Source organism: Thalassophryne amazonica, chromosome 14 (assembly GCF_902500255.1).
Source record: "Thalassophryne amazonica chromosome 14, fThaAma1.1, whole genome shotgun sequence".
Taxonomy (NCBI): Eukaryota; Metazoa; Chordata; class Actinopteri; order Batrachoidiformes; family Batrachoididae; genus Thalassophryne; species Thalassophryne amazonica.
This window is the reverse complement of record NC_047116.1, coordinates 12,327,500-12,354,691: the sequence shown is the minus strand read 5'-3', so window position 1 is coordinate 12,354,691 and position 27,192 is coordinate 12,327,500. Positions and strand designations below refer to the sequence as shown.

Below are 27,192 nucleotides of genomic sequence, written 5' to 3'. Positions count from 1 at the left end.
GGGGTCGCCACAGCAAATCCAAAGTGGATCTGCATGTTGAATTGGCACAGGTTTTACGCCGGATGCCCTTCCTGACGCAACTCCACATTACATGGAGAAATATGGCAGGGTTGGGATTTGAACCCGGAACCTTCTGAACTGAAACTAAGCGCATTAACCACTTGGCCACCACCCCTGCTCTAACAGGCTTCTGTGCCGACTGATTTTATTCTGGTTACTGCTGTTGTGGGTTTTTTTTTTTGGGGGGGGGGGGGGGGGCTTGGGGTAGCGGGGGTGTACATGATACAGAATTACTGTCCGGTGTGTAAATTTACATACTCTGGCATCATTATGCACATTTGCCACAATTCTGCATAAAGATCACTTTCTCTAATAAACCATAACATCCACAGTGATGTGACTGAGCATAGCAACAACACGATGAAGCATAGCAACAGAGTTTGATTCATTAGTGACAACAACAGGAAGAAGAAGTAGACTTAAAATCCTCCAGGAGGACCTGAGGTCACTTGGTGCCAGAGTTTATCCCGGATTCTGTAGCGTGAAGCAGACTGACAGATTATAACAGTTTGTAACTTCCTTCCACTGGACCCGGCTGCACTGAGACAATGTAGATGAAGTGCCTTGCCCAAGAACAGAGGCCAGCAGCATGAACTCTGGTCGACATATTGGTGACATACGGTAACTCTTTATTCCACTGAGGTATACCTACTTGTTGTAAAGTAATTTTAAAGTATGGTAGGACTTTTTTTGATTTAAGTTATCTGATTTAAATCACTTTAAAAAACACTTTAGCCATTTAAATCAGTCTATCATCTTTGACAAAGAAACAACTGAACAACAAGTAAAGCCAGTTTATCTTTGAAAAAAAAGGGCGCTGGTTTATTTCAATAATAAATGGCTGTAAATCAATAATCCAGTAAAAAAAAGTTTTAGAATAAATTAATTATTTTAATTTAACAGTTAAACAGTTAAGGTCAAAATTAAAAAGAAAAAGAAAGAAAGAAATTAATTCTTACATTTTAGAAATGGTAAAAAAAAAATTGGCTTTGTTATTATTGCTATTTTATTAATAATTCAAAAGCAGTTCTCATTGATTTTTAATTTGATTATTTTAGAAAATTTTAAATTAAAGAGCAGCAATACAAACACCAATCAAACGCAGCTGAGGTTCAAACTGTTAATTTTGCTCATTTACACTTTTAATCCTTATCGTCACAGTAACACCTGTCATGTGCTCTTCAGGACCCGACTGGACAAACGGGTCCCATATTTACTGACTACAGTGTGCAGCAGCCACGGTGCGTTCAGGGTCAGCTTCTTTAGGCCGTGTTTCTCACTGAATGGATTTTTTTTTCATCATCGAGACGGTAATGGATTTTAATCAACACATTATGCCAGTTGTTAATTGCTTTTGCTGCCTGCTGCTAAAATAATTTGTTACTTTTTTATGGTAGTGGTAGCCATCTGTTTGTAAACACAGTGACAGGATCGGGCCTCGACCCGCGGTGGATGTTAACATCAGATACAGGCGGCCAATTTGCACCGCCTCCACTTTATTTATGAGGAGAAGAATGTGAGGAAAGAAGGCAATGAGGCGCCCCGTTAGGCACCCAAACTAAGACAAAAACACATTCACCTCAAGAAATTAGAACATGGAGCTTATAAGAGCCGCATGTGTCCGTCTTCATCGTCTGTCAGCAGCCAAATTTAAATTAATCTGCAGACTCAAACTCACCATAACCAGAAGAAATCGTTTCAGCTGCATCACCGCATATGATTGATTCTTCCTGTAAATCTCTGATCACACAAAATCCCAATCAATCAATCTGATTCTAGGAATTTACAGACCTGGGGCCTCATGCACAACGCCAACGTTCAGATATATCAAAAGTGAAATGACCGTGGAAATGTGCGGTGCGTCACACAAAAATCCTGGCTGGCACACACACACGTTTCTACAGCTGTTGTTCCACTGTGGACATGTAAAGGTGACGCAGGGAAGTGTTAATAGTGTGAAAACAAGAAGTCATCAGATTGATGTGCACATCAGAGACACACTGATGAACAATTAATGCACCCACGTGTTTGAAATTATATGGATGGATATAAAAGCATGCGCAAAGTGATGCGTAAAATGGCAGAATCAATGGCTGCGTTAGCGTTGTTAAAGCACCTTGCAAATGGTGCAAACCATCATGAGTGAGTATTCAGGGAACGCGAGGATTTACTTGCAAATGGTGATAATTGGCTCATAAACTGATTTCGATTACCAAGGCCACTGTTACCAGAGGAGCCAGGGGTTGTCTGTGCCCACACAGGTGCTGATCAGACTGGGCATCCTGGCATCAGGGCATTCCAGTGTGAGCTGGCTGATCGGTCAGGAGTGTGCCAGTCAACCTTACGCTGAGCCATGCCAGCTGTGTGAAACGCAGTCATCCGAATGTCAACCAGGTACATTCCAACAGTACAGCGCATTTTGCAGCAAGAGCTGGTTTCCCGTATATAATTGTAGCTATTAACTGTTCAGTATTTGTCAGTAAAAGCGTGTGTCATATTAATGTCACACACTGTCAGCCACCGTGCACCTAATGTCTTTTTATTCAGCGTGTGCGCGCAGCTCAGTTAAGCATTTATACACACAAACATACTTATTTAATTTCTGCTTTACATTACAGTGAGCTGCGAGAACGGCAATCTAATCACAGCTTTTGTTGATTCTGCACGTTGTCTCTGAAAGTTCTTTAATTCGTACACACAGTAACACAGAGACAATGGCGGGCGTCATCAAACACACAACACCTCACACTTATGGTACCGTCAGCACGACACAACCAAACTATTTGAATACATTTGCATATTCAGATTCCTCTTTCCATGACAAAAACTCCTGTAACAGTGGAATGTGCCGTTCATTTCCAAACTGGAAGCTCTGTTGATCCGGGACGTCATCTGACTTCCACAGAAATTGCAGAAGATATGGACATCAGCACTTTTTCGGCACATTAAGACAGACGTGTGGAGAAATTCGTGCATCGCGACGGAGCCGCATGGCGCAAAGCAATGCCGTGATGAAGCCTCACAGGATATGTTCTGGCATGTCCAGCTCATTCACAATTTCTCGGATAGTCACACGACTGAAAAGCCACCAAAAGCCATCTGAAAGCCGTCCTGTGAGACCAACACGGAGGTGCTTTTGTCCGCGCCATGAGCGGCTCCGTGGCGCATCCCTCCGCTTCTCTTTCAATGACAAAAACTCCTGTAACAGTGGAATGTGCCGAAAAAGTGGTGATGTCCACATCTTCTGCCATTTCTGTGGAAATCAGACGACGTCCCGGATCAACAAAGCCTTCACGTTGGAAATGATCTGGTTGTTTCAGCGGGGTTTCAGCGCTCAGACTGCGCCGCGCTCTCAGCAGTTGTGGGCGGTCTTTAAACCATCTGGAGCACTCCTTAATCTGTGTAATCCCCATAAAATCGTCCCTGAAAGCCATCTGAATTTTCCGAATGGTGTCCACCTGGAGGTGTCTCACAGTTTCTGGAAAAATTTGATGCAGCAAAGCTCCAAATCGTTCAGACGTTTTATTCGCAATAAAAATCCAACGAGAGGGGTGGACCACTGCTCACACAAAGCCTGCTCACAGGCAAATGACGCAACCGACCTCGTATAACTATTATAGTAGAACTGATGCTAGAAAACATTTTTGGTGCAACAGAATAGTGAAATATTGGAACAAACTGGATTCTAAAATTGTGACTAGTAAGTCAGTCAACCAGTTTAAACACTTCATGAAATCTGTCACTTTCAACACTGATGATTTATGTTAATTATTATTGTATGTTATTAATACCAAGGGGGAGTATACACATGTTCCTTACACCCCTGATTTTATGTTTTTATTGTTTTTATGAGAATAAACTTTCAACTTTCAACTTTACTTTCAGTAAGAATTGAAGGTACACCATGTTTCTTCAGCTCTGTGGTGCTAACACCGCATACGTAGTATTCCAGTGTTGTCTGAGCTTTCGAGTGGCATGCTGGGACACTGATATCTCAGGGTGCTGTGACATTATGTTGATGTATTTTAACCCATGCGTGTTAAAATCCTGTTGTTTCCAGAAAAGATCAATCTTTATCATGTTGGCGTTTAAGTTTTAAATACTAAGTAACAAAATTATAGTGACTCTGAAGAACATAATTTTCACAGCTTTAATAGTTAAAACAAAAGAAGGGTCCACACTTTTAATGCATAACCTCTGGAGCCAAACATGAACGATGTAAAATTTTGTTGTGATCCATCGACTTATTTTCCACTTAGCTTACAAACAAACACGACGTCATAATGTAACGGAAATTCAGCTGCTCCAATATTTTGTAGGAGTAGAATAGGAATCAGCAGGTGGTTCATGCAAATTTTGGCAATGAATCCCCACCCCCCCAAAAAAAAAACAACAAAAAAAAAACATTCTGTAGCTCTTTTATAAAGAAAGGCTTTTGGGTAAATTTCAAACTGCGCAATAATTGGCATTTATTTTTCGTAAGGGTGATGAAGTCTACCTTGTGTCGGATGTGCCACCCCCGCGCCCAGGTGCAGAGATTGAAGCCCCTCCTTTAATATAATGGTCTTGCGCTGGCGGCAGAAGATGTGTTTGGTGACGCGGCTCCTGCCACGTTTTGAAGGCCACGTCTCATCAGGAGGGAAGCGAGCCATCAAAGCTATCGTGTACTTTAATTACAGGTAATCTGGACTCGCAGACACTTTTACACTCCCTCTGCTCTTAAGAACTTCCTCCCCAATTACCAAAGTGCCTCAATTAGGCTCTAAATAAGCAGTGGACATGCAGATGGGAGCGACGGGCAAATTACAATGGAGAGGGTGAGAACAACGAGGCTGGTAAGCAAGAGGCGGAGGCAATTAAAAGACAAAAAAGTGCTGTAGCACGCAGGGTAAAAACCGAGCAAGAGAGAAAATTTCCTTTGATGAGGAGGTTCTGAGCTTAGTGGAGCTCAAGAGGGGATGGCGGAGGAGAAAAGGGAAATTAAAGACAGTTGATTGGCAAGAAGGTCGATGTCACACTGTTTCCCGACAGGACCATATGTCGATGGGGGGGGAGCACTCAATCACCGAGAGAGCGGAATGTGAGAGTAAGTCGTGATTTCTGTGGAGTAAGTCGGCGTCCCACAGGCGGCCGTTTCTCCTGTTCCTCACGTTCATTATCTGCTTGCTCCATACACACTCCATCGACTGTGAATCTTACTGGGCTTTTGATAGTTCTCTTTTTTTTAATGGTCTAATTCGGTCTCTAACGAGGGCTGAGAGTACATTAGTCAATTAACTCAAATCTAACCCAGAGCTCTTACGCCAAGAATTAACTAGAAAGAAATGCAAGTAGCCGGTGCAATCCTCTGACTGCGTGTGCTGGAAAAAAATGTAATCATCCAAACGAGGGACATTGATCAGGTTCACTGACACAGTAAATACAAAGAGAGGAAAAGCACAAAACCAGTGGTGCTCTCATCTGATGAAATGTAGTGTTTGCTGGTTAGTAAAGCATTTAAAATACAATAAAAGATTAATAAGCTAGACAGATATGCCCAAGCTCATTGGGAGCCGAGCAGTTCCTAGACCTGCTCTGCCTCAGTGATGGAGCTTTAACTCAACAAAAACCAGGGCGATCGCACGAAAACGTGGCGTACATCCGTCTACATGCTAACATTCACATGTATCAAGTTTGCAGTGATATGGGGGGATGAACGTGGCTGATGACCCTGTTAAAAAACCCCAACACCGACCAAGAGAGGCACAACACTACAACATGCCACTCCCAGAGCACAACATCCTCCCTCCCATCCTATGGAACCAGATGCTGGACCCGTCAACTTCAACCTGCCCCTGGAAACCACACAGGCCCGGCAGCATGTGATTTCAACCATGTAAAGAGGCAAGGACAGAATTCACTTATTCACAAGTACATTTATTGCAGTACTGATCTCACCAGGGACATGGATCATTTGATCCAGACACTCATTGATACCACCGACTGCTCTGACAATGTCCTCTTGTGATTCCAGCACAGCTCAGATGAGGACACGCCCATTTGGGCGGATGTCTGCAGCTGGCGTAGAGACGCCGCGGCCAGCAGAGCCGGTGACATCAGTGGAGGAGTGTGTCCTCTCCTGGCTCACTGTCTATTCCGAAATAAAAAAAGATGATGTAATTAAACGTGAGTCAAAGTGTTTATTTTATTTTGGGAGATTTTAATCAAGTCTCCTTGGAAAAAACCCTAACAAACTTCTATCAATATGTTACCTGCCCAACCAGGCGTGGCAAGACTTTGGATTTATGTTATGGGTCAATTAAAGACGCTTTTAAATCACTCCCTCTTCCTCCGTTGGGTTTTGCAGATCATAATTGTGTGCATCTTCTGCCAACCTACAAGACTGTTTTAAAGAGGGGAAAAGTACAAACCAAGGAGGTTAAAGTTTGGACTGCTGATTCTGAGCTTTGTTTGCAGGAATGTTTTGACTGTACTGACTGGGACATGTTTAAGCAGTCCTCTGATAACCCGGATGAACTCACTGATGTTATATGTTCTTATGTCACTTTTTGTAGAGACATGATTGTTCCCTGTAAGAAAGTTAAAATTTATCCTAATAATAGACCCTGGGTCACTAAATCAGTGAAATCTTGTATAAAGAAAAAGAAGGAGGTCTTTAAAAAGGGAGTAGACTCGGACCTTCTTTTAGTTACCAAAGAGCTTAAAATAGAGATTCTTAAAGCAAAACAGATCTATAAGTCTGAGTTGGAGAAGAGGATGGCTGCTCATAATCTTGGGTCAGCTTGGTCTAGTATGAAGGCCATTGCAGGCCTCCACAATATGGAAAGCAGCACAAATATTACTTTAAATGGCTTCAACTCAGATATTGAACTAGCTAATGCTCTTAATTGTTTTTTTAATCGTTTTAACATATCTGATTTTAGTAAGGAAACTCAGGAACTTGGTCTCAGGCTCCGTGACTCTCAACACTTCTCCCTTCACTAATGGGATATAGAAAAAGCTTTTCTTAGCACAAAGGTAAATAAGAGTCATGGTCCAGATAATATCTGTGGCCATTTACTTAAATCTTGTGCAAAAGAGCTGAGTCCAGTTTTTTTATTATATTTTTAACTGGTCCTTGGAAACACAGCAGTGTGGAAAGATGCAGTTGTGGTCCCAGTTCCTAAATCTAGTAATCCTACATCCTTGAATGATTTTAGGCCTGTTGCTCTAACATCAATTTTGATGAAGATCTTTGAGAAATTGGTACGGTCGGTAATGCTAAAAAATACTATGCATGCACTCAATCCGTTACAATTTGCTTACAGGCCTAACAGAGGAGTGGAGGACGCCACACTCACTTTGCTTAATCTGCTTCTCAGGCATTTGGAGGGCAGCGGGTGTCATGCCCGGCTTTTATTTGTTGACTTCTCTTCAGCTTTTAATACAATTCAACCCTGTATTTTAACCCAAAGGCTTTTAGAGCATTTTAAATTAAGTAATAATCTCGTGGGTTGGATTTTAGACTTTTTACCAAACAGAACACAGAAAGTTAGAGTGAACGGGATTTTATCAAATACAGTGTGTTCTTCTACTGGCTCGCCACAAGGGTGTGTGCTGTCACCTCTGTTATTTATTCTCTATACCAGTATGTGTCAGAGCACTTTTAAAAACAGGTTCATTTTAAAATACGCGGATGATACAGTGATTGTCAGTCTGCTGCGGGATAACGAGAGTAGCCACGGTCCTGTAGATGACCATTTTGTTAAATGGTGTGAGGACTCATATCTTCAGATTAATATATCTAAAACTAAAGATATGGTCATTGATTTTAGGAAGAATGGTAGCACACCTGGCAACACAACAATGAATGGTCAACCAGTTGGACTTGTGAAAGCTTATAAATACCTTGGGACTATTATTGATGATTCGCTGAAGTTTGAGGCAAACTGTGAGGCGGTGTGTAGGAAGGGACATCAGCGCTTGTTTTGTCTCAGGAAACTGTCGTATTTTCACATTGGCCGAACCATGTTAACACTGTTTTATCGTGCTTTTATTGAATCTGTTTTAGCTTTTTCTTTGGTGGCATGGTTTGGCAGTTTGACATTGAAGGATAGGAACAGACCGAGTCAGATCATTAAATTGTCCAGTCGGTTGATTGGTGAATCGCAGCTGAGTTTAGAGTCCCTGTACACTAAACAATTACAGCGGATAACCAACTGCATTATAGTTGATGACTCCCACCCCCTGGCTAATGAATTTCAGCTTCTACCTTCTGGCCGTAGGTTTAGAGTCCCAAGGTGTAGAACAAAACGCTACAGGAGTAGTTTTGTCCCAGCAGCAATTGTGCAACTGAACACATCTTAGTAGGTTTGCATATGGTTATATTTAGATATTTATATACTTATTTATTTATTTGCCCTTTGCACACTAGTTTTAAGCTGACCATCTTTTTAGTGGTTTTAAGGTTGTGAGTCCTTGGTGGTGTTTGTTAACTTGTTTTGTGTATGTTCTTTGTTAGTATTTTTAGTGTTTTTTATTGTTGTTGTTGTGTTGACTAACATGGACGCCTTTTTTCTGTTTTCTGTTTGCTGCAAGCCAAATCTACCTACGGGTACAAATAAAGTTACCTGAACCTGAACCTAATATCCTGTCATCTTTACACACAAGCTATGTGACCTGTGAGCAGCCTCTCGTATTATCAGTATGATGACATTTACGGTTCAGCATACATTTGCATATTTAAATAGGGACGTGGACAAGGAGGAGTTTGGTATTTCTGCATAAGTGCTCAATTCCACATTGATTGGGATGTACAAAAGGAATGTGCTTGGATCCATGCGTATGCACACTTTGATACATCTGATTTTTTTTTTTTTTTTTGGTGCATATGGTAGTTTCTGGGTTTTAGCATACACCATGTTTTAGGAGGAAATCCACCAAGTCTTTGTACATGAGGCCCCTGGTCTTTAATTCAGATCTTTATGTTGTGGGAAGCACTTTCATTGTGAGGGAACATCAACATCAACTCTTTCACCATATGGCATGTTTCTCCGTGCATGGTCCAGCGCACGTGCATGACCGTTGAGAGACCCAGTGACATTTATAACTAACCTAACAACTGGGTCCAGATCAAGTGGTAAGCTCAGTTGAAGCCCACCCTGAAGAAGAAAAAGTTGCAGTTCCTTGACTGGCCACTTGAGGTTGACTCAAAAAGTGAAGGGGTTGCCATTCAAGTCCATGTTAAAATGTCCAACTTTAGAGCAGAAATAAACATGTTTGCTGCCTGGTAGAAAAAAACAGTTTTGGTCTCTATAGTTTCTTCCTCCAAGACAATTGGGGACATAGTGGCTTTGAGTGACAACGGCTGAGCCGGTCTCGACTGTCAAAAATCCATAACTTATTGTCCACTAGCAGCAGCTGCTAGCTGTTGTAGAGGACTATGTTGTTTTGAGCATTTTACTACAAACACCTGGAATAATATGGCTTGTTGTGTGGTGAAACGCCCTATTGGAGCTGTGAAATTCTTGTCTTATTTATTGGTGTATGCTAAAGGCGTTAGCACTTTAGCAGCTATCTGTAGCCTGATCCGTTAGGTCCTGTTTTGCATGATTATAGAGAAAATAAGCAGCTCATAACTTTTAAAGTCCACACCACAGTAAACTGTTATGAGAACCACCACACAGCCCCCCAGAAATATGATTTATTAAACACCCAAACCGAGTTTAGCTTGTTAGCTTAGCACGTTCGGACTCCAAGATAGGGGCATGTTTAGGGTTCGTTCACACATGGAGTCACCCACGCTCGACCAGAGTCACCTTTGCCCACATGGCGATGCCCACATATGGGCTCCATATCGGCTGTTCTGGGTCTCAATAGAAAACTTGTGGGTGATGTCACACAGGGTTTGTCCAGTGTGTATATCCAGTCTATAGTCCAGATGCATGTACAAGTGTAAATATCATAAATGTCTCTGAAGTTATCTGTTGGAGGAATAACGCAATGGCATGACCGCGACCTGATGGCAGGATGTAGAGCCACTTGGATAAAATCCCCAAACAAATCTGTTATAGATGCCAATAAGCAACATTGGCCTTTTTTATTAGAATAACTGAATACCTGATAAAGCAATAGATTTTGTAATTTACAAAAAATATTATTTTCAAGCTTTACACAATTACATAAGCTAAATGTAACATTTAATTACATTCACAGTTATAAAATCTAAGTCTTGCTTCAGTTTTCTTGTCTTACAGGCGAGGGCGAGATGCCCGTGTTCAGTCTGTCGTGACGTGGTGAGAATCTGTTTACAGCATAAACACTGAAGACCAGAAAAAAGAGATCATTGGCACAGGAACAAAAAGGAGAAAATACTGACATAACGAGGACGCTACAAAATTAAGCGGCTGCACAAACACTGGTTTCAAACAATGACGCGGAACAGCGGCAGCAGTCAACACAAAACGCTCAACACGAACACGAAAGTTGGAATACTGAATTCCTCGTAGAAAATAGTCCAAGAAAAGTGTGAGTGAAGCTGAATTCTGACACAACTTCTGAACAGCAAGTTGTGCCTGGCATCAGTTCCCATGTGGTCATAAAAATAGCATCACTTTGAAATAGTTTTAGATTATTGACATAGGTGTTGGTTACACTGACAACTTTAAAATGTGCCCAGCTCTTTTATAACGGTGAAAACATCCAACACATTAACGCACATGGCTAGCTGTTGTTAGGCTAACTAGCCAAAAAGATAATTGCTACCATCATTGCTGTTGTTAGCGGTTGTCAAATATATTATCACTCATGCGGTCTGAAGAAACGATGAAAAAGTGTACGTAGCATTTACGTGAGGTTGACGATGACACTATGAAATTTTACATTTTTCAATGAGGTAGCCCAGTTTAAGCTAGCTGAGTGAGCTAAGTGAGCACCTCATTGTTAAATTCAAAAAATGTGTTGCTACAGTCAACCAAAAACTATGTTAACATATAACAATTTCACGTGACAAATGCCACCTAATACAGCGGAAACACTACTGCTTATAATGTATCGCTAATTAGATTGTCATTCATCGAAAAGCAACAAGAAATTCATTTGGACATCTCTGTCAATTGCGCATGTTGAAAGCGCTCGCTGCACACTGTTAGCCCCGTTCACAGATACAAACCTCATGCAGTCATGGCTTTGAACCTGTTTGACGGAGAATGTCATCTACAGTAGCGCACAGTTTGGTGACGTAACACACTGCACTTGAACGATGCGCTGGGTGCAAACACAACCAAAGCATAACCATAAACACGGCAGTACACCCGTAGTATATCTTTCACACAAATCTGGAAAACGTCTTGGTGATTTTACGACAACAGCTTTACGATAATACGAGGAATTACTGAAGTGCCTCAAAGGTCATGAAGAGAAAAAATACATTTTTAACCTGTTTAAAATTCAATCATGGTTAAAACAAACAGAATATCCCGGTTCACAATATGGACACTCTCAAAGAGCCTGTGGAGTAGCAATTTGTGGGCCCCCTGGTGGGCGGTGAAGGTAATGCTGATGGGTTCAATTTAAAAAAAAAAAACAACAAATTTTAGAAATTAGATTTTCAATTTTGCAATAAAGTTTAAAATGGTATATTTAAAAATGGTATTATTATTATTATTGAAGTAAAAAAAAGTTTCTATCACCTATTTAATAGAAATATTTAATTTTAGTCTCACATGCCAATCTAAATTGTGATTTAGTTGGACCCCAGACAATTTTCACCTTTCAAAGCCGGAGCTGACGTCAAGTCTGAAAATGGCGGCTGTGTGTTTTTCCAACAAAAGGATGCGGCTTCACGCCGTGAGTTTCCAGGATGCATCCCTGTGAAAGTGAGAACGGGCCTTTAACACCACATACAATATGTCTGAATAGAAGAAAAAAAATAAAAATAAGTGACATATCTTCATCAACGGCCTGCACACAGTAAGCCAACAGTCTGAGGGGGCAGAGTTCACAATGAGTGACGTTGAGAGTGTGAATCTTCTTGAGTCAGCCAGCAGCTTTAGCTTGTTCTAAAAAAACCTGCAGGGGGTGCTGTTCTTTACATGTCAATGAGGTCGTCGCCGCTCTCGTCGCTCTCCACGGTCAGCTGACGGGTCCACCATTTCTTCACCTCTGACCCTGACGAAGCCTCGTCGTTGACGGGGTTCATCTTGCACACAATGGACTTGACACTCGTGCGGCCTAAAGGACACAAAGAAAACTGTTGTATGTTGTTCCTGGTCAACCTGTACGTAGCTGAAGGACTTAAAAGAACCTCCTGCTTGTATATAACATTATGTGTCAGACCTGAAGGCAGACGCCACTGTCCCAGCTTCCTCTGGGGCCGCCCCTGGTCCGAGGAGTCCTGCCGGTAGCCTCCTCGGTCCGACAGCGTAGGGCTCAGCAGCTGCTGGGCGCCGCTCATCTGAACGAACAACACAAACCTGTTGACACACCAGCAGGACAAATGATGCTATGGCTCATGCTGTGCGGCGCTTTACCTCAGCCTGCGACGGGTTGTCTGTGTTAGCATTGTGGTCATCGCTGGGGACGGTGGTCTCGATGCTGGGGGGGTTTAGGAAGTGGCTCAGCTCCTGCTGCTGGCTCTCTCTCAGGCTGTGGATGATGCTACATGACTGCTGCTGCTTCTACAAGCGCACACACCAACATGTGAGTTCGTGTCAACACACGTACGTAACTTCATCGGGAGATTTGTCTTTGTGGTGCAAGTCTTACCGCGCGGATGCGTTTGAGGCATTTCTTCAACCACATGCGTATGGTCTGTTTGGCAACTTCTTCTTCGATGGTATACTCCAACTGCTCTCTGGCCAACAGCTCCTCCAGCTGGAGCGATTTTCTGATGTCGACCGAGCGATACGACAGCATACTGTACAAACACATGCAAAGAAACACAACACACAGGAAAACACAGTTAAAACAACAGTGTGGAGAAATTAGTGTCATCTAGTGGTGAGTATGCAGGTTGCATTATGTCGTCACCAGTCACAAAATTGTTTCTGTTCATGTTTTTGCTTCTTTGGCGACGGGGATTTGCACTCCCTTGTCGTTTCTTGTGACAGTTACTACTGTTGTAATAAATAATACACACTGCAGCTTTACAGGCTATTTTTGCGACTTTCAAAATAAATCCTGCACACTGTAGCTTTGAAGAGTCGTCCTGCAAAGGAATAATACAACCAAAAGTATTAAACATGCCCAAAACCTAACGTTTGGTCATCTGTAGCCAATGCACACTCTCTTCAGTCCGTGTTAGCTGCAACAAAAGCCCAAAATATATGCTGCTAAATCCAATTTTAAGTCTTAGGACAGAGACACAGCTTTAAAAAATTTTTTAATCTCAAAAGTCTTTTAAGTCCACCAAAACTCTAAGGACAGACGCGTGCTGCATTCATCATATTCACACTGTACAGCCACAGCAGCTCCATGCAATATGTGCCGTTTCATATTTGATCAGATCCTGTGCACGCTCACATGTACACTGTACAGACTGTACGGGTCACCTGAGGACGTCATGAAAGGACACGTCTCCGCCGCTGTGCAGCCGCTCCATCTCATAACACATGTGCTTAAAAAGGAGCTTGTCCTTGTCCAGGTCCACCTCCAGCCTGCCTCTGAGCAGACGCAGCAGGAACTTCACCCTGGACGTCGGGATCACGCCCTGAGGAAGCGGCCGCGGAGGTCAAAGGTTGGTCAAAGGTTTTCTGTGATGCTCAGTTTGGACCTGATATGACCTCTCACCTCACGTTTGTCATCCACCATGTTCCAGATGATCTGGAAGTGTCTGAGGTCGTTGTAGCTCAGCAGCTGGTCCTCCTCGGTGGAGTAGAACAAAGAGAAATTCTCCACGATGATTGCTGTCGCAACACAGAGAGAGTACACAATAATACTCACAAGTACCAGAGTCACTTTCATTTACACCCAAACTGCTGAGTTTTGCAGAACGCTAAGTGCTGTGAAAGAACAGCCAACACGTCTGTGGTTTTCTTCACCGAGGAAAGAATTCTTCAGTCACCCTTCACATTTCTTGTCCTGTTTTGTGGCTCCTGAGCTCACCGGTTCTTTATTTTAAAATAATGAATCACATTTTGAGTTCTCTGACATTGTTCAAGTATTTCAGCCTCATGATGACTTGCTTCGTTGGCAATAGCAGTTACGTGAACTTCATATTGACATTTAAACAGCTGCAAAATTTGAAGTCATCATCAAACCTTTTATCTTCTTACCTCAAGGGTTACAACGAACCACGATTTTTATGATAGATTAATCTTTCCATTACTTTCTGCAATAACTATTATTATTATTTCATACTTGCAGCTCCACTTACCTGTAAAAGAAAGAAAGTAATAACACAAAGATGAGCAAGAAATGGTCTCATTATTTTGATCAGTTCATATAATAATTGATCAACATATTGATTTATTCTGCCTTACAGAAACCTGGTTACAGCAGGATGAATATGTTAGTTTAAATGAGTCAACACCCCCGAGTCACACTAACTGCCAGAACGCTCGTAGCACGGGCCGAGGCGGAGGATTAGCAGCAATCTTCCATTCCAGCTTATTAATTAATCAAAAACCCAGACAGAGCTTTAATTCATTTGAAAGCTTGACTCTTAGTCTTGTCCATCCAAATTGGAAGTCCCAAAAACCAGTTTTATTTGTTATTATCTATCGTCCACCTGGTCATTACTGTGAGTTTCTCTGTGAATTTTCAGACCTTTTGTCTGACTTAGTGCTTAGCTCAGATAAGATAATTATAGTGGGCGATTTTAACATCCACACAGATGCTGAGAATGACAGCCTCAACACTGCATTTAATCTATTATTAGACTCTATTGGCTTTGCTCAAAATGTAAATGAGTCCACCCACCACTTTAATCATATCTTAGATCTTGTTCTGACTTATGGTATGGAAATAGAAGACTTAACAGTATTCCCTGAAAACTCCCTTCTGTTTGATCATTTCTTAATAACATTTACATTTACTCTGATGGACTACCCAGCAGTGGGGAATAAGTTTCATTACACTAGAAGTCTTTCAGAAAGCGCTGTAACTAGGTTTAAGGATATGATTCCTTCTTTATGTTCTCTAATGCCATATACCAACACAGTGCAGCGTAGCTACCTAAACTCTGTAAGTGAGATAGAGTATCTCGTCAATAGTTTTACATCCTCATTGAAGACAACTTTGGATGCTGTAGCTCCTCTGAAAAAGAGAGCTTTAAATCAGAAGTGCCTGACTCCGTGGTATAACTCACAAACTCGTAGCTTAAAGCAGATAACCCGTAAGTTGGAGAGGAAATGGCGTCTCACTAATTTAGAAGATCTTCACTTAGCCTGGAAAAAGAGTCTGTTGCTCTATAAAAAAGCCCTCCGTAAAGCTAGGACATCTTTCTACTCATCACTAATTGAAGAAAATAAGAACAACCCCAGGTTTCTTTTCAGCACTGTAGCCAGGCTGACAAAGAGTCAGAGCTCTATTGAGCTGAATATTCCATTAACTTTAACTAGTAATGACTTCATGACTTTCTTTGCTAACAAAATTTTAACTATTAGAGAAAAAATTACTCATAACCATCCCAAAGACGTATCGTTATCTTTGGCTGCTTTCAGTGATGCCGGTATTTGGTTAGACTCTTTCTCTCCGATTGTTCTGTCTGAGTTATTTTCATTAGTTACTTCATCCAAACCATCAACATGTTTATTAGACCCCATTCCTACCAGGCTGCTCAAGGAAGCCCTACCATTATTTAATGCTTCGATCTTAAATATGATCAATCTATCTTTGTTAGTTGGCTATGTACCACAGGCTTTTAAGGTGGCAGTAATTAAACCATTACTTAAAAAGCCATCACTTGACCCAGCTATCTTAGCTAATTATAGGCCAATCTCCAACCTTCCTTTTCTCTCAAAAATTCTTGAAAGGGTAGTTGTAAAACAGCTAACTGATCATCTGCAGAGGAATGGTCTATTTGAAGAGTTTCAGTCAGGTTTTAGAATTCATCATAGTACAGAAACAGCATTAGTGAAGGTTACAAATGATCTTCTTATGGCCTCGGACAGTGGACTCATCTCTGTGCTTGTTCTGTTAGACCTCAGTGCTGCTTTTGATTCTGTTGACCATAAAATTTTATTACAGAGATTAGAGCATGTCATAGGTATTAAAGGCACTGCGCTGCGGTGGTTTGAATCATATTTGTCTAATAGATTACAATTTGTTCATGTAAATGGGGAATCTTCTTCACAGACTAAAGACCACCAATTAGCTAAACTGCAGGATTGTCTTACAGACATAAAGACATGGATGACCTCTAATTTCCTGCTTTTAAACTCAGATAAAACTGAAGTTATTGTACTTGGCCCCACAAATCTTAGAAACATGGTGTCTAACCAGATCCTTACTCTGGATGGCATTACCCTGACCTCTAGTAACACTGTGAGAAATCTTGGAGTCATTTTTGATCAGGATATGTCATTCAAAGCGCATATTAAACAAATATGTAGGACTGCTTTTTTGCATTTACGCAATATCTCTAAAATTAGAAAGGTCTTGTCTCAGAGTGATGCTGAAAAACTAATTCATGCATTTATTTCCTCCAGGCTGGACTATTGTAATTCATTATTATCAGGTTGTCCTAAAAGTTCCCTAAAAAGCCTTCAGTTAATTCAAAATGCTGCAGCTAGAGTACTAACGGGGACTAGAAGGAGAGAGCATATCTCACCCATATTGGCCTCTCTTCATTGGCTTCCTGTTAATTCTAGAATAGAATTTAAAATTCTTCTTCTTACTTATAAGGTTTTGAATAATCAGGTCCCATCTTATCTTAGGGACCTCATAGTACCATATCACCCCAATAGAGCGCTTCGCTCTCAGACTGCAGGCTTACTTGTAGTTCCTAGGGTTTGTAAGAGTAGAATGGGAGGCAGAGCCTTCAGCTTTCAGGCTCCTCTCCTGTGGAACCAGCTCCCAATTCAGATGAGGGAGACAGACACCCTCTCTACTTTTAAGATTAGGCTTAAAACTTTCCTTTTTGCTAAAGCTTATAGTTAGGGCTGGATCGGGTGACCCCGAACCATCCCTTAGTTATGCTGCTATAGACGTAGACTGCTGGGGGGTTCCCATGATGCACTGTTTCTTTCTCTTTTTGCTCTGTATGCACCACTCTGCTTTTAATCATTAGTGATCAATCTCTGCTCCCCTCCACAGCATGTCTTTTTCCTGGTTCTCTCCCTCAGCCCCAACCAGTCCCAGCAGAAGACTGCCCCTCCCTGAGCCTGGTTCTGCTGGAGGTTTCTTCCTGTTAAAAGGGAGTTTTTCCTTCCCACTGTAGCCAAGTGCTTGCTCACAGGGGGTCGTTTTGACCGTTGGGGTTTTACATAATTATTGTATTTCCTTGCCTTACAATATAAAGCGCCTTGGGGCAACTGTTTGTTGTGATTTGGCGCTATATAAAAAAAAAATTGATTGATTGATTGATATGAAAATGCCAATAATTCCTGCTTTCATAACCAGATGTGAATGTACACATCTTAAAAATGAACATAATTTTGAAATTCTAATTCATGATCATTCATTTGGTTCATTGTATTCCAAAATTCTATTTTTTATTTTTTTTTAGTGACGTGCTCGTGCGTACTGACCAACGAGGAGGTTGAGCATGATGTAGGCTATAATGACGTAGAAGGAGCAGAAGTAGATGAGGGCTCCGGCGTAGTTTCCACAGTCTGTCTCCCAGTAACGGTGTTTATCAGGGGTACAGAATGGGGGCTGCACCTGAGGACAACACATCCAATGTCAACACAGGGACTCCTTCAAAATAAAAGCCCCCATTACAATGCAACGAAGATTATTAAGTGCAATGTAAATATTCCATTAAATGTCATGTGAAAAAGTGAAGCGAAGTAATATTTGCAGAACAGATTGATCTTTTAGCTTCACCATGCAGTCGTGCATAATTTTATTCCAGTCTTCGCCTGTGACTATACGGAACAGAACGGTGATCGCCTTCCCCGCTGTGGAGAAGTTGGCGTGCCTGTTTTGAGGAGAAGAAAAACGCCCGTCAAGTGTTTGAAGGTCAGTTTTATTAAATCAGTCATATGTATCACCCGCAGATGTTGTCCTGACCGATTGATGTTTTCTCCATATTTGACAGTTCCAAAGAGAACAACACCAGCAAAGGCGTAGCAGAGGAGGAGGAGGAACATGCCCACAATGATGAAGAAGCTTTTGTACATGCTGACGACTACGGTCAACAGCAGCATCTTCAGTGTCACCTGCGCGCGAACACAGAAACACACAGTTAAAGTAGTGTTTAACTGTGAGCAAACTCACTGCGAGTTTCTGCACACAAAAATACTCACATGCTTCCCGCATATGGTGAAGAATCTGAAGACAATCACACACGTGCCCATCATGTAGGTGTAAGCATTCTACAGAGAAGACGACAGTTAGACGTGCAGCACTTCATTAAAGCTGATAGTAACAGTGGTACAATCAGTGAAGAACGCAGAACACAAAGCTGACGTGAAAATATCAGTAATCAATACATTAAATAAACGGTGACAACTCTTACTGAAGCACTCATATTATCTCAGCCAGTGATGTCAAATATATAATCATGAAAGTGCAATTGTTTTTATTGTTCAGCGTCAGCACAGCAGAGCCACGACAGATCGAGTCTGATGCAACTCCAATCATGAAACTGCAGCATGATATCAAAATTAAACCCTCACAGGTTTTGGTAGTGCTGTTGTGCATATTTTTTTTTCAATAAGACCAGTGATGGAGCAAAGAAAAAGCATATATTAAGAAATGCAAGATGACGTTTTTTGTTTTATGTGTAAAATGAAGTATTATCGATGACTCATGAGATGTGTAGAAAAAGAAAAATCTGTCACAAATGAAATAGGTATCAGTGTTCACAAAGCGTATCTTCAAAAGTCACTTAATATGCAAGCTTTTACAGTGCGAAGTATTCACAGCGCTTCATTTTTTTCACCTTTTTTTTTAGCCATTTTGCTTTATTCCAAAATGGATTAAATTTAAATATGTTTTGCAGCTCCAGAAGAATTTTTAGTGGAAGATGAGCCAAAAATGGCTCCTTTTGACAGTAATGTTTGCAGACCCCTGGTGTAGAATAACTAATAAAACCAGAGAGAGAGAGAGAGAGAGAGAACACACACACACACACACACACACACACACACACACACACACACACACACACACACACACACATACACACACACACACACACACACACACACACACACACACACACACACACACACACACACACAGGTGCATCTTTAAAATTTTGAATATCTCAAAAATGTAGTATATTTCAGAAAGTGATCAGTTTATATCTTCTAGTCATTATATATACATTTAAATGTTTCAAGCATTTCTATTTCAATTTTAATAATTACAGCATACAGCTAAAAATGTATTTCAAAACATATTTCATAAGATCAATAAAAAGGTTCTATGATACTGAAATGTTGAACATCTGATAAGTATGTTCATTTGTGCACTCAGTACTTGGTTTGGGATCCTTTTTGTATGACTTTGTGCATCACTGAGATGTGGCGATGTGGCGTGGAGGCAACCAGCCTGTTGCATTCTGGAATGTATTTTAACTTATTTTTCAGACAGGTCTGGTAAAATTTGCAAATTTCAAATGCCATGGCAGCATTTGAAATTTCACAGTAAAGTCCTCTCAATGAAATCATAATACACTCACTTTTATTATGAAGCACATTCAGGAAGTAGTTGGTTAGTTTAAATAAATAGTATTTTTTTTTTAAGAAATTCTTCTTTAAAAAAAAGTTGGAGGTGAAAATATGGTAAAAGTGGCAAATATGCTTTGCGTTTCACGACACAAAGATATGTATGTTGTGTTCGGTGTCTTTTTTACAAACCAGTAAGGCAAAGTGCAGGACGATCCAGATGACACCGAGTGACGTGACGAGCAGGTCATAGCGATTTCGCCGACTCTGCCAGTAACCCGCTGGTGACATGGCTATCAGCTTCATGGTTACCTAGGCAACCCACAGCAACGTGTAAGGCAGACATCTGTAGACGACGTCTTTGATTCAAAGTTTAGAGGAGCAGGACACAGAGTGAGCCTCACCTCCAGCACAAATATGAAGGTGAACACCACCGACATGGTAGCAAGAGGGAACGTCACCTGGTCGTCAACGTCCCACTGCAGAAACACACATTATTTACTGAAACATCTCATGTATAACACGTTCATCCTGACGACACACTGAGGTTTTACCTTGACTGACAGCAGAACGGACTGTGCCAGCACCAGAACAGCAATGCCCCGTTTGAAGAAGGGATGCTGTGTGATGTCATACATCTTGGCCCGGAATCCCCCGTTCTCTGTGGGGCAGGAAGACCAGATATTTACCAAAACCTGGAAATTTAGTCTTGAATCTGTGGTGATAACATCTACTAACCAGCAGATGGCACTCATAAGCCATTTAAGCATTCCACTCAGTGGCGTTTACTGAAGCAAAGGCACAAACGAGTGTGAAAACCCAGTCTGAATGAGGGGGAAAAAAAAAACACCAACTGGAACTCGCCTGCCAACACTTTAATAAATTGTTTGCTGCTTTTAAGAGAGTTGAGAGGAGTTGAAGTGATTGCTTATTACTGAAGGCTGACATATTTGACCAATAATAATAATAATAATAAGAAGAAGAACACATTCATTCTGCTGCAGTCACTTCGCTACGCTGTTCTACACCTCGGTCCCTGGCAAGGCATGAACAGGTTCAACAAACGAAAGCAAAAAGCACAACATTTGTATCTGAAATTTGGAGTTGAGGTCACTTCCTGTCTTCTTCTAAACATCATGCAGAAAGAAATTTAACAGCGGCAGGTGAATAAAGCAAAATATGGGCGTGGTTTTCCTGTTTCCAGCCATAGAAGGAAAATATCAAGACATGTACCTTTTATAAATGTTGGTTTTAGACATCAACATCATCAATGTTTGATGAACACGCTAACACGCAAAGAGAAATAATGTTGACAACAATTAGCTAGCATTACTTAGTCTAAATATTTAGCCCACTATAGCCAAGTTGGTTACCTGTGGCATGAGCAATAGACTATAGCGCAAAATATACACACGTGGACAAAATTGTTGGTACACCTATATTTTAATATATAGTCAGAAATAAATGCAAACAAAGCAATTTTGCTTAATCAATTTTTTTTAAATGTCCAAGGTTATTTGGCAACAAGAACAAAACAATGCTTTCAAACAGTGAAACCAAAAATCCTGACATAAAATGTATACTGGACACAATTATTGAATTGAATTATTGAATTTACAGTAAATCATTACTTTTACAGACAGTTTTCTACAGACAAGTCAGGGGATGGATACATGAATTTTGATTAAACAAAACTGCTTTGTTTGCATTTATTTCTGACCATATATTAAAATGTGTACATAAAATATAGGGGTACCAACAATTTTGCCCACATGTGTAACCCATATCAACTGACATTTTTTGTAACATCCATAAGGGCATCCATAACACGAAATTGAGCGAAAGAAGCAAAAACCAGCTGAAAATTGGAGGCGGCTCCAATTTTTCACAAGTGGCATGCAATTCTTCCTTCGTCTGCCATTCTGCCTCAATCGTGTTATGTGTGAAGGGGCCCTAAGACATGTACTGTTACATCACACAGTCTTAAGGCCACCTGACACGAGCATGACGTTGATTCATGCACTTGCACGACCTTTGTCCTGAGGGAGAGTAAAGTCGTCTTTAACAGGTCCAAACTGAACGTGAGAGGGGCGCTGGCACGTGCAACTGCGCAAAGAAAATTTTGAAATGTTCAAAAAATCCTTCACGCATAAATGTCATGTTACGTAGCACGATCTAATGGCCAACACGACGTGCAGCTCATCAAGTCGAGTAAAGAAGTGAACAGAGTGAGTGGTCAGCAGATCACATCAGAGCGCAGCTCGTCTGTAGGATTATAACACAAAAAGGAAAGAAAATGTAACCGTTTTACCAGGTCATGACAATGTAAACATAACAAATAATTACCTTTATAGATGGCTCCAAATGCTTTCTCCAGCTCGTTAGGAGCGTGTGCAAATGGCTCGAGCTGCAGCGCTCCTCCTTGATTCAGGAAGCAATCAGAGCTGTTTTCAGCGGCCAATTTGCAGAGAAAATGATTAATCTGCCACAAAATAATTATTTTACATATGCAGCATCCAGTGCAGAGCACTTGGCAGGTGGTGGAACAAAGCATGGCGTCCAGCTGGGATCACAGCGGGTGAGATCATCACAATGACGGGTGTGAAAATGCATGAATCAAAAGTCAAGCTTGTGTCAGGGGGCCTTTATATGGAATATTATTAACTGGTATATCATTTGGTTCTAACTGGTTTGGGATTGGTCATTTTAAGGTGTAACCCCAAAGGTGGGAGTTTTCCTTTACCACTATCACCTACATGTTAGGGGGGAGTTGTTAAGGTTAGAACGTACCCTTGTAAAGCGCCTTGGTGTGACCGTAAGTTGTGATTTGGCGCTGTATAAATAAATTGAACTGAAATGCATCCAAACCACAAATGTCTGAAACAATGTTTTTGTTTTGAACCATAACTACCAATATACTGTCAATATTTTACCTTGCTTCTGATTTCAGAATTTAACTTGAACAAAACAATAAGTTGACAAGTCAATTAAGAGAAATCAGTTTATTACTGAAGGAAATATGTCAAGGTTTTTCTGATCCCAACTCTTCATATGTGAGATTTTGCAGGTTTTTCTGCTTTCTGTCACTGTAAATTGTATATTTTTGGGCTTTGAGCTGATGAAAAAAAAAGATCAGTGTTACCACAACTGCCAAAATAAGTTATGTGATCACCAGGATTTACCTGTTTATGTGCTGAATGATCAATCTGATAAGGTGATGACCAGGATTCATGGACATGGAAGCATGAAGCCCAACTTGCGCAAACAAATATTTATTTGTTTGCGCAAACAAATATTTATTTATTTCAAATATTTATTTATTAATAAATATTTGTTTGCGCAAGGACGGGAATTTGCAAAAACCATTAATAATGATTAATTGTGCTTTGGAAAATGGTTTTCCCATCCCTTGTGTGAAATGAACAAGGGGATTGAAAGAAAACCCAGAAGGATCAGGGAGTTCAGTGAAGGTTCATCAGAACCAGCTTTAACATAGTAAGATGGGAGCATCTGATGAAAACCCAGATTCCCCCGAGAAATCTGTCAGGTTAATGGCTGATTAACATCAACTTTTGCCTACGCAGTGAGATTTGTGTCAGTGAGATTACACACAGCTGAGATACTTTGTAAGTCCTTTGAGATGCGTCCAGCCTGACGCTGTAATCATCTGCCAGCAGTGACTGAGTGGCATCAGAGCCGAGGGCTTCTGGACGTGGATCAAAGTCAGGCTGATGCTGCTGGTGCGAGTGGAACTGCTGACACAAACTAACGCTGTGGATTTTCTATGAGTTCCCACAGTAAACTGTTCCAGCTGGTGTTTTCCCACACTGCCGCTGAGGAACTTGGAACTGTTCTCATGGCTCTGATCGCAGAAAGCAAACAATTCGCAGAAAGGAAGACAACACATTCTGACATTAACATGTTGTGCATAGTAATAAAGCTGTTTGTGTTTTATTTATTTTTATGTATCATTTAAGTAGCCTGTCCATAAATCTGAATTCAGTGTGGATACATGTGGACCTTTACTCCAAACACAGATGTGGAAACACGATGACATCAAATGAAATCTGAATCATCAAGATTTTATATGACGGCAAACCTTATCAGTTGTAAGTGAAGAACACTCATTTTTCTCCTTCTTCTAAAAATTATTTATATTGTGAGATGCTGCAAAGTGATTTTTTTTTTGTTTTTTAAAGACACGTTATGGTTTAATTTTTTGTTAAAACATAACTAGTTGCTCATAAAATTCTAATTCTATGATTCATAAAAAATCATAGCTCTAACAGTGTTGGTCATCCAGTGTGTGGTGTTCAGCCACACTGTGAAGTCAACACACCACACAAACAGATTTCACACACAAACATTCCCAGGTCAGACAGGAAATCTCGCAGAATCTCTGGAGATTAAACGTGACTTCAGAGTAAACAAACGGAGATACTTTGTGTACTATTTACAACAGAGGAAAAAAATGATACTAAAAGAAAAAGAAAAGGCGTTCTTTAAAGGAGTGGAGACAGCGTGACCACTGGACTTCCGGTAAGTCAGAACAGCTGTTTTGATTTTAGATTTGGCTCTGTGCATCCGTCACCTCGCTTTCTGATTGGCTGCATGTCACATTCAGCAGGCTGCATACTCATTTGTGGTCAGAGGACACCACACACGCTGTGAGATCAGGCCAAGACAATCCTACATGTTGAATATCCCAGATTTGCGATCAGAGTGCCCCTGACGTCCTTCCGAGCAGATCAGAGCGCTGTGAACACACCGTCCTTAAGACTGTTGGAAGGGGAAGATCGGGTCCAATATTGGCCTAATTATCTTGCTGTGTGAACCAGGCTTTAGTCAGAGCTGCCAAAAAAATGTATTGTGAAGAGGAATAAACCATATATAATTTGCATCTGTGTTTAAGTCACCGATTTGTTTCTGCATGTGGAATTCACTTTATAACACAACACTTCCCTGGGGACAAGTTTAATCCTCTGGGGCTGACGCCATCATATACGACGGCTAAGACCAAGCTTTACTAAATTATAAATAACTTTTTAATGATATGAGATAGAAACTTACTTTTTTTGCTGAAAACTTAACTCTGCAGACTTTCGAGCCAGCCATCGGCCATCTTTGTACTCCTCATAGAAGCTGTGTGATGACGTGAGCAACGTGAGTGTCCAATCGGAATTGGTTCACCGTCACATGGTTTTCCAAAATCCAATCGTAGGGCAGATTTACCTCACGTGAAAAGCCAAAGATCGTTTTCAGGAGTGATATGTTACTAGTTGACCTGTTTGAATAGCCCCCTCAGTGCTCCAATGAGTACATACTATTAGTACATACTCAGTGTGCCCTGCGTCATTACGCACAGCAAAGGTGAAAGCCAACTTTGCCAAAGGAGAGCCTCTGATGACAATCTCACGTGCTCAAACAAAGAGTGTGTAACTATCAGGATTGCTCCACTAGTTTGCATGTGAATGTTACTGGATAACTCTGTTGCTTTCTCTGTGTAAAGCACTGTTTACCATATCAATGGACAACAAAATGCATAGACCATTTTGTATATATTGTTCAAAATGTGCATTTGTGTTTATTGTTTGAACCTTTTTGTTGTACAGTTTTTCACACAAGACCTCAAACTACCTTTATAAAGTGTCAAAACAGTTGTTTATTATAGTTTGCTGTGTGTTTTGAATAAAAGTAGTGGAAAATTATTTTTCGCTTTATTTTTTCCTTGCCTATTTTTGATTGTAAGCCTTTATTACACTTATAAAACACAACAAAAACACGTATATTCTGAAAGCACAGGTTGTCCTGAAAAAAGAGAGACATAAAACTTGATTGTGGGATGCAGGGAGAGCTGTTAACAGCAGTAATAAAACATTTATGCCAGGCGAGTGAACTGTCCAAAAAATGCCCTCGGACCCCAGAGGGTTAACAACGGACAAGAACTCAGGATAGCACATGTGCACACCACAGTCTGTGTAGGATTTTTAAATTTCAAAAATAAGCAAGATGGACAGATAAACATGCATTGGACAACATATTAGATGTTGTTTATTGTGGTTTAAACAAAATAAGTTGTCAGATGGAGACGGCTTGCTGAGTCAAAGTGTTGGTGACATTAGAAGAAAAATGTTAATTTTTTTTTTCTTTTAATTGGTTCTTTAATTTGGGATTTTTGTGTATTCTTGTCGTGTACTTTTATTATTGTTGATAATTTTGGTTGGAGCTTTGATTCGCGGGAAAGCGCTATATAAAGTTATTATTATTATTATTACTATTTTTGGATGCATGCTTTTTCAGTATACAAGTTGCGTCGGTATAAAAACTCCAAAAAAAAAGAAGAAGAAGAAGTAGGAAAACCCACACCTTATACTCTGGAAAATGTGGTACTCTTGTGTTAATTGGAGGGTCTGTCCTGACATGGTGGAGTCTTCACGAATAAAGTGTGCTGTGACACCCAGAGTGTTGTAACTGTTATACTAATCCTCTGTGATTATGATGTGAAATGCATCAATGAACAATTAATGCAATCAAAAACAGGTCTAACATGTGATATAACAAATGCTGTGTGGGAACCTGGTCGTGGGGGCAGGTGAAGAGGCTGGGCTATCTTCAGCCGACTCTTCAGATCCTCCCACCTCCTCTGGTCCACAGTGAGCAGAGCAGTGCCCTGCAGGTGGGGAAACCACACATACAAAGCCAGTAGGATCCTACATCTCAGATATCTGACATTAATCTACACCTGGGTGACCTTTACCTTATTTTCATTGAAGTTTGCAATGACAACGCCTACAAACAAAGTCAGTCCGATCATGCATCCCAGAAATACAAAAACATGGATGTAGATCCCATGAATCTGCAATAAGAGAGGTGCATTAGCTTTACAGTGAAGGAGACAGCAGTGGTTGAACGTGTGACTGCAACAAGGTTTGTTTATGTTCAGTACCGGTCCGACGCGGTGAATAATGACATCTCGAACCTCCACCCAGCCTTTCAGTGACAGCACTTCAAACAGAGCCAACATGGCATTTCCCACATTGTCGAAGTTGAAATTGCGAGGATTAGCCCTGCAGGGAGTGTAAACCTATAAATCAGCAGTTACTGGATAAACAAATAAATATCAAGCAATAATAAAACATCAGGTGTTCATACCAGACTCTAGGTACCCAGAAGCCGGGTTTCTTCTCGCCATGCTTCAGTTTCAGGTTGAGGTTTCTGGAAACACTGACGTTTATTCTGAATATACCGTGACAGTCCTCCTGTAACAAAACACAGTTTACAAAAAGAAAAAAAATTGTGCCTGGTTGAAGAACTATAGTTTCTACATCACTCATATTCATGTTCAAACAGACGGTGCTCTCGACTGTATCACCCA

The 27,192-nt window shown here is 40.8% G+C and overlaps 1 protein-coding gene and 1 long non-coding RNA gene across 6 annotated transcripts in view; both read right to left on the bottom strand.

The window, feature by feature from the left end:
- Window positions 1-2,767: 2,767 nt before the first annotated feature.
- On the bottom strand, window positions 2,768-8,894 carry LOC117524071. Of its 2 annotated transcripts, none has more exons than XR_004564697.1 (3): window positions 8,794-8,894; window positions 7,366-7,369; window positions 2,768-2,869 (listed from the first exon to the last, which is right to left on the bottom strand). It is a non-coding gene; the product is annotated as an uncharacterized LOC117524071 (long non-coding RNA). The 2 variants fall into 2 exon arrangements; XR_004564698.1 differs by lacking the exon at window positions 7,366-7,369 and adding an exon at window positions 5,310-5,314.
- Window positions 8,895-12,119: 3,225 nt separating this feature from the next.
- Window positions 12,120-27,192, bottom strand: part of nalcn (sodium leak channel, non-selective) — a 241,384-nt gene continuing 226,311 nt past the window's right edge. For 3 of the 4 annotated variants that reach the window (XM_034185794.1, XM_034185793.1, XM_034185792.1), the window contains 16 exons: window positions 26,970-27,076; window positions 26,764-26,884; window positions 26,575-26,673; window positions 26,394-26,487; window positions 20,372-20,478; window positions 20,222-20,296; window positions 20,010-20,129; window positions 18,450-18,518; window positions 18,214-18,362; window positions 18,028-18,121; window positions 17,730-17,862; window positions 13,828-13,943; window positions 13,590-13,747; window positions 12,805-12,955; window positions 12,570-12,716; window positions 12,120-12,493 (listed from right to left, as the gene is read on the bottom strand). In XM_034185794.1, the coding sequence (XP_034041685.1) occupies window positions 12,128-12,493; window positions 12,570-12,716; window positions 12,805-12,955; window positions 13,590-13,747; window positions 13,828-13,943; window positions 17,730-17,862; window positions 18,028-18,121; window positions 18,214-18,362; window positions 18,450-18,518; window positions 20,010-20,129; window positions 20,222-20,296; window positions 20,372-20,478; window positions 26,394-26,487; window positions 26,575-26,673; window positions 26,764-26,884; window positions 26,970-27,076 (2,106 nt within the window). In that variant the 3' untranslated portion in view covers window positions 12,120-12,127. The remainder of the gene's footprint in view (window positions 12,494-12,569; window positions 12,717-12,804; window positions 12,956-13,589; window positions 13,748-13,827; window positions 13,944-17,729; window positions 17,863-18,027; window positions 18,122-18,213; window positions 18,363-18,449; window positions 18,519-20,009; window positions 20,130-20,221; window positions 20,297-20,371; window positions 20,479-26,393; window positions 26,488-26,574; window positions 26,674-26,763; window positions 26,885-26,969; window positions 27,077-27,192) is intronic. The other variant, XM_034185796.1, reaches the window with a different exon arrangement.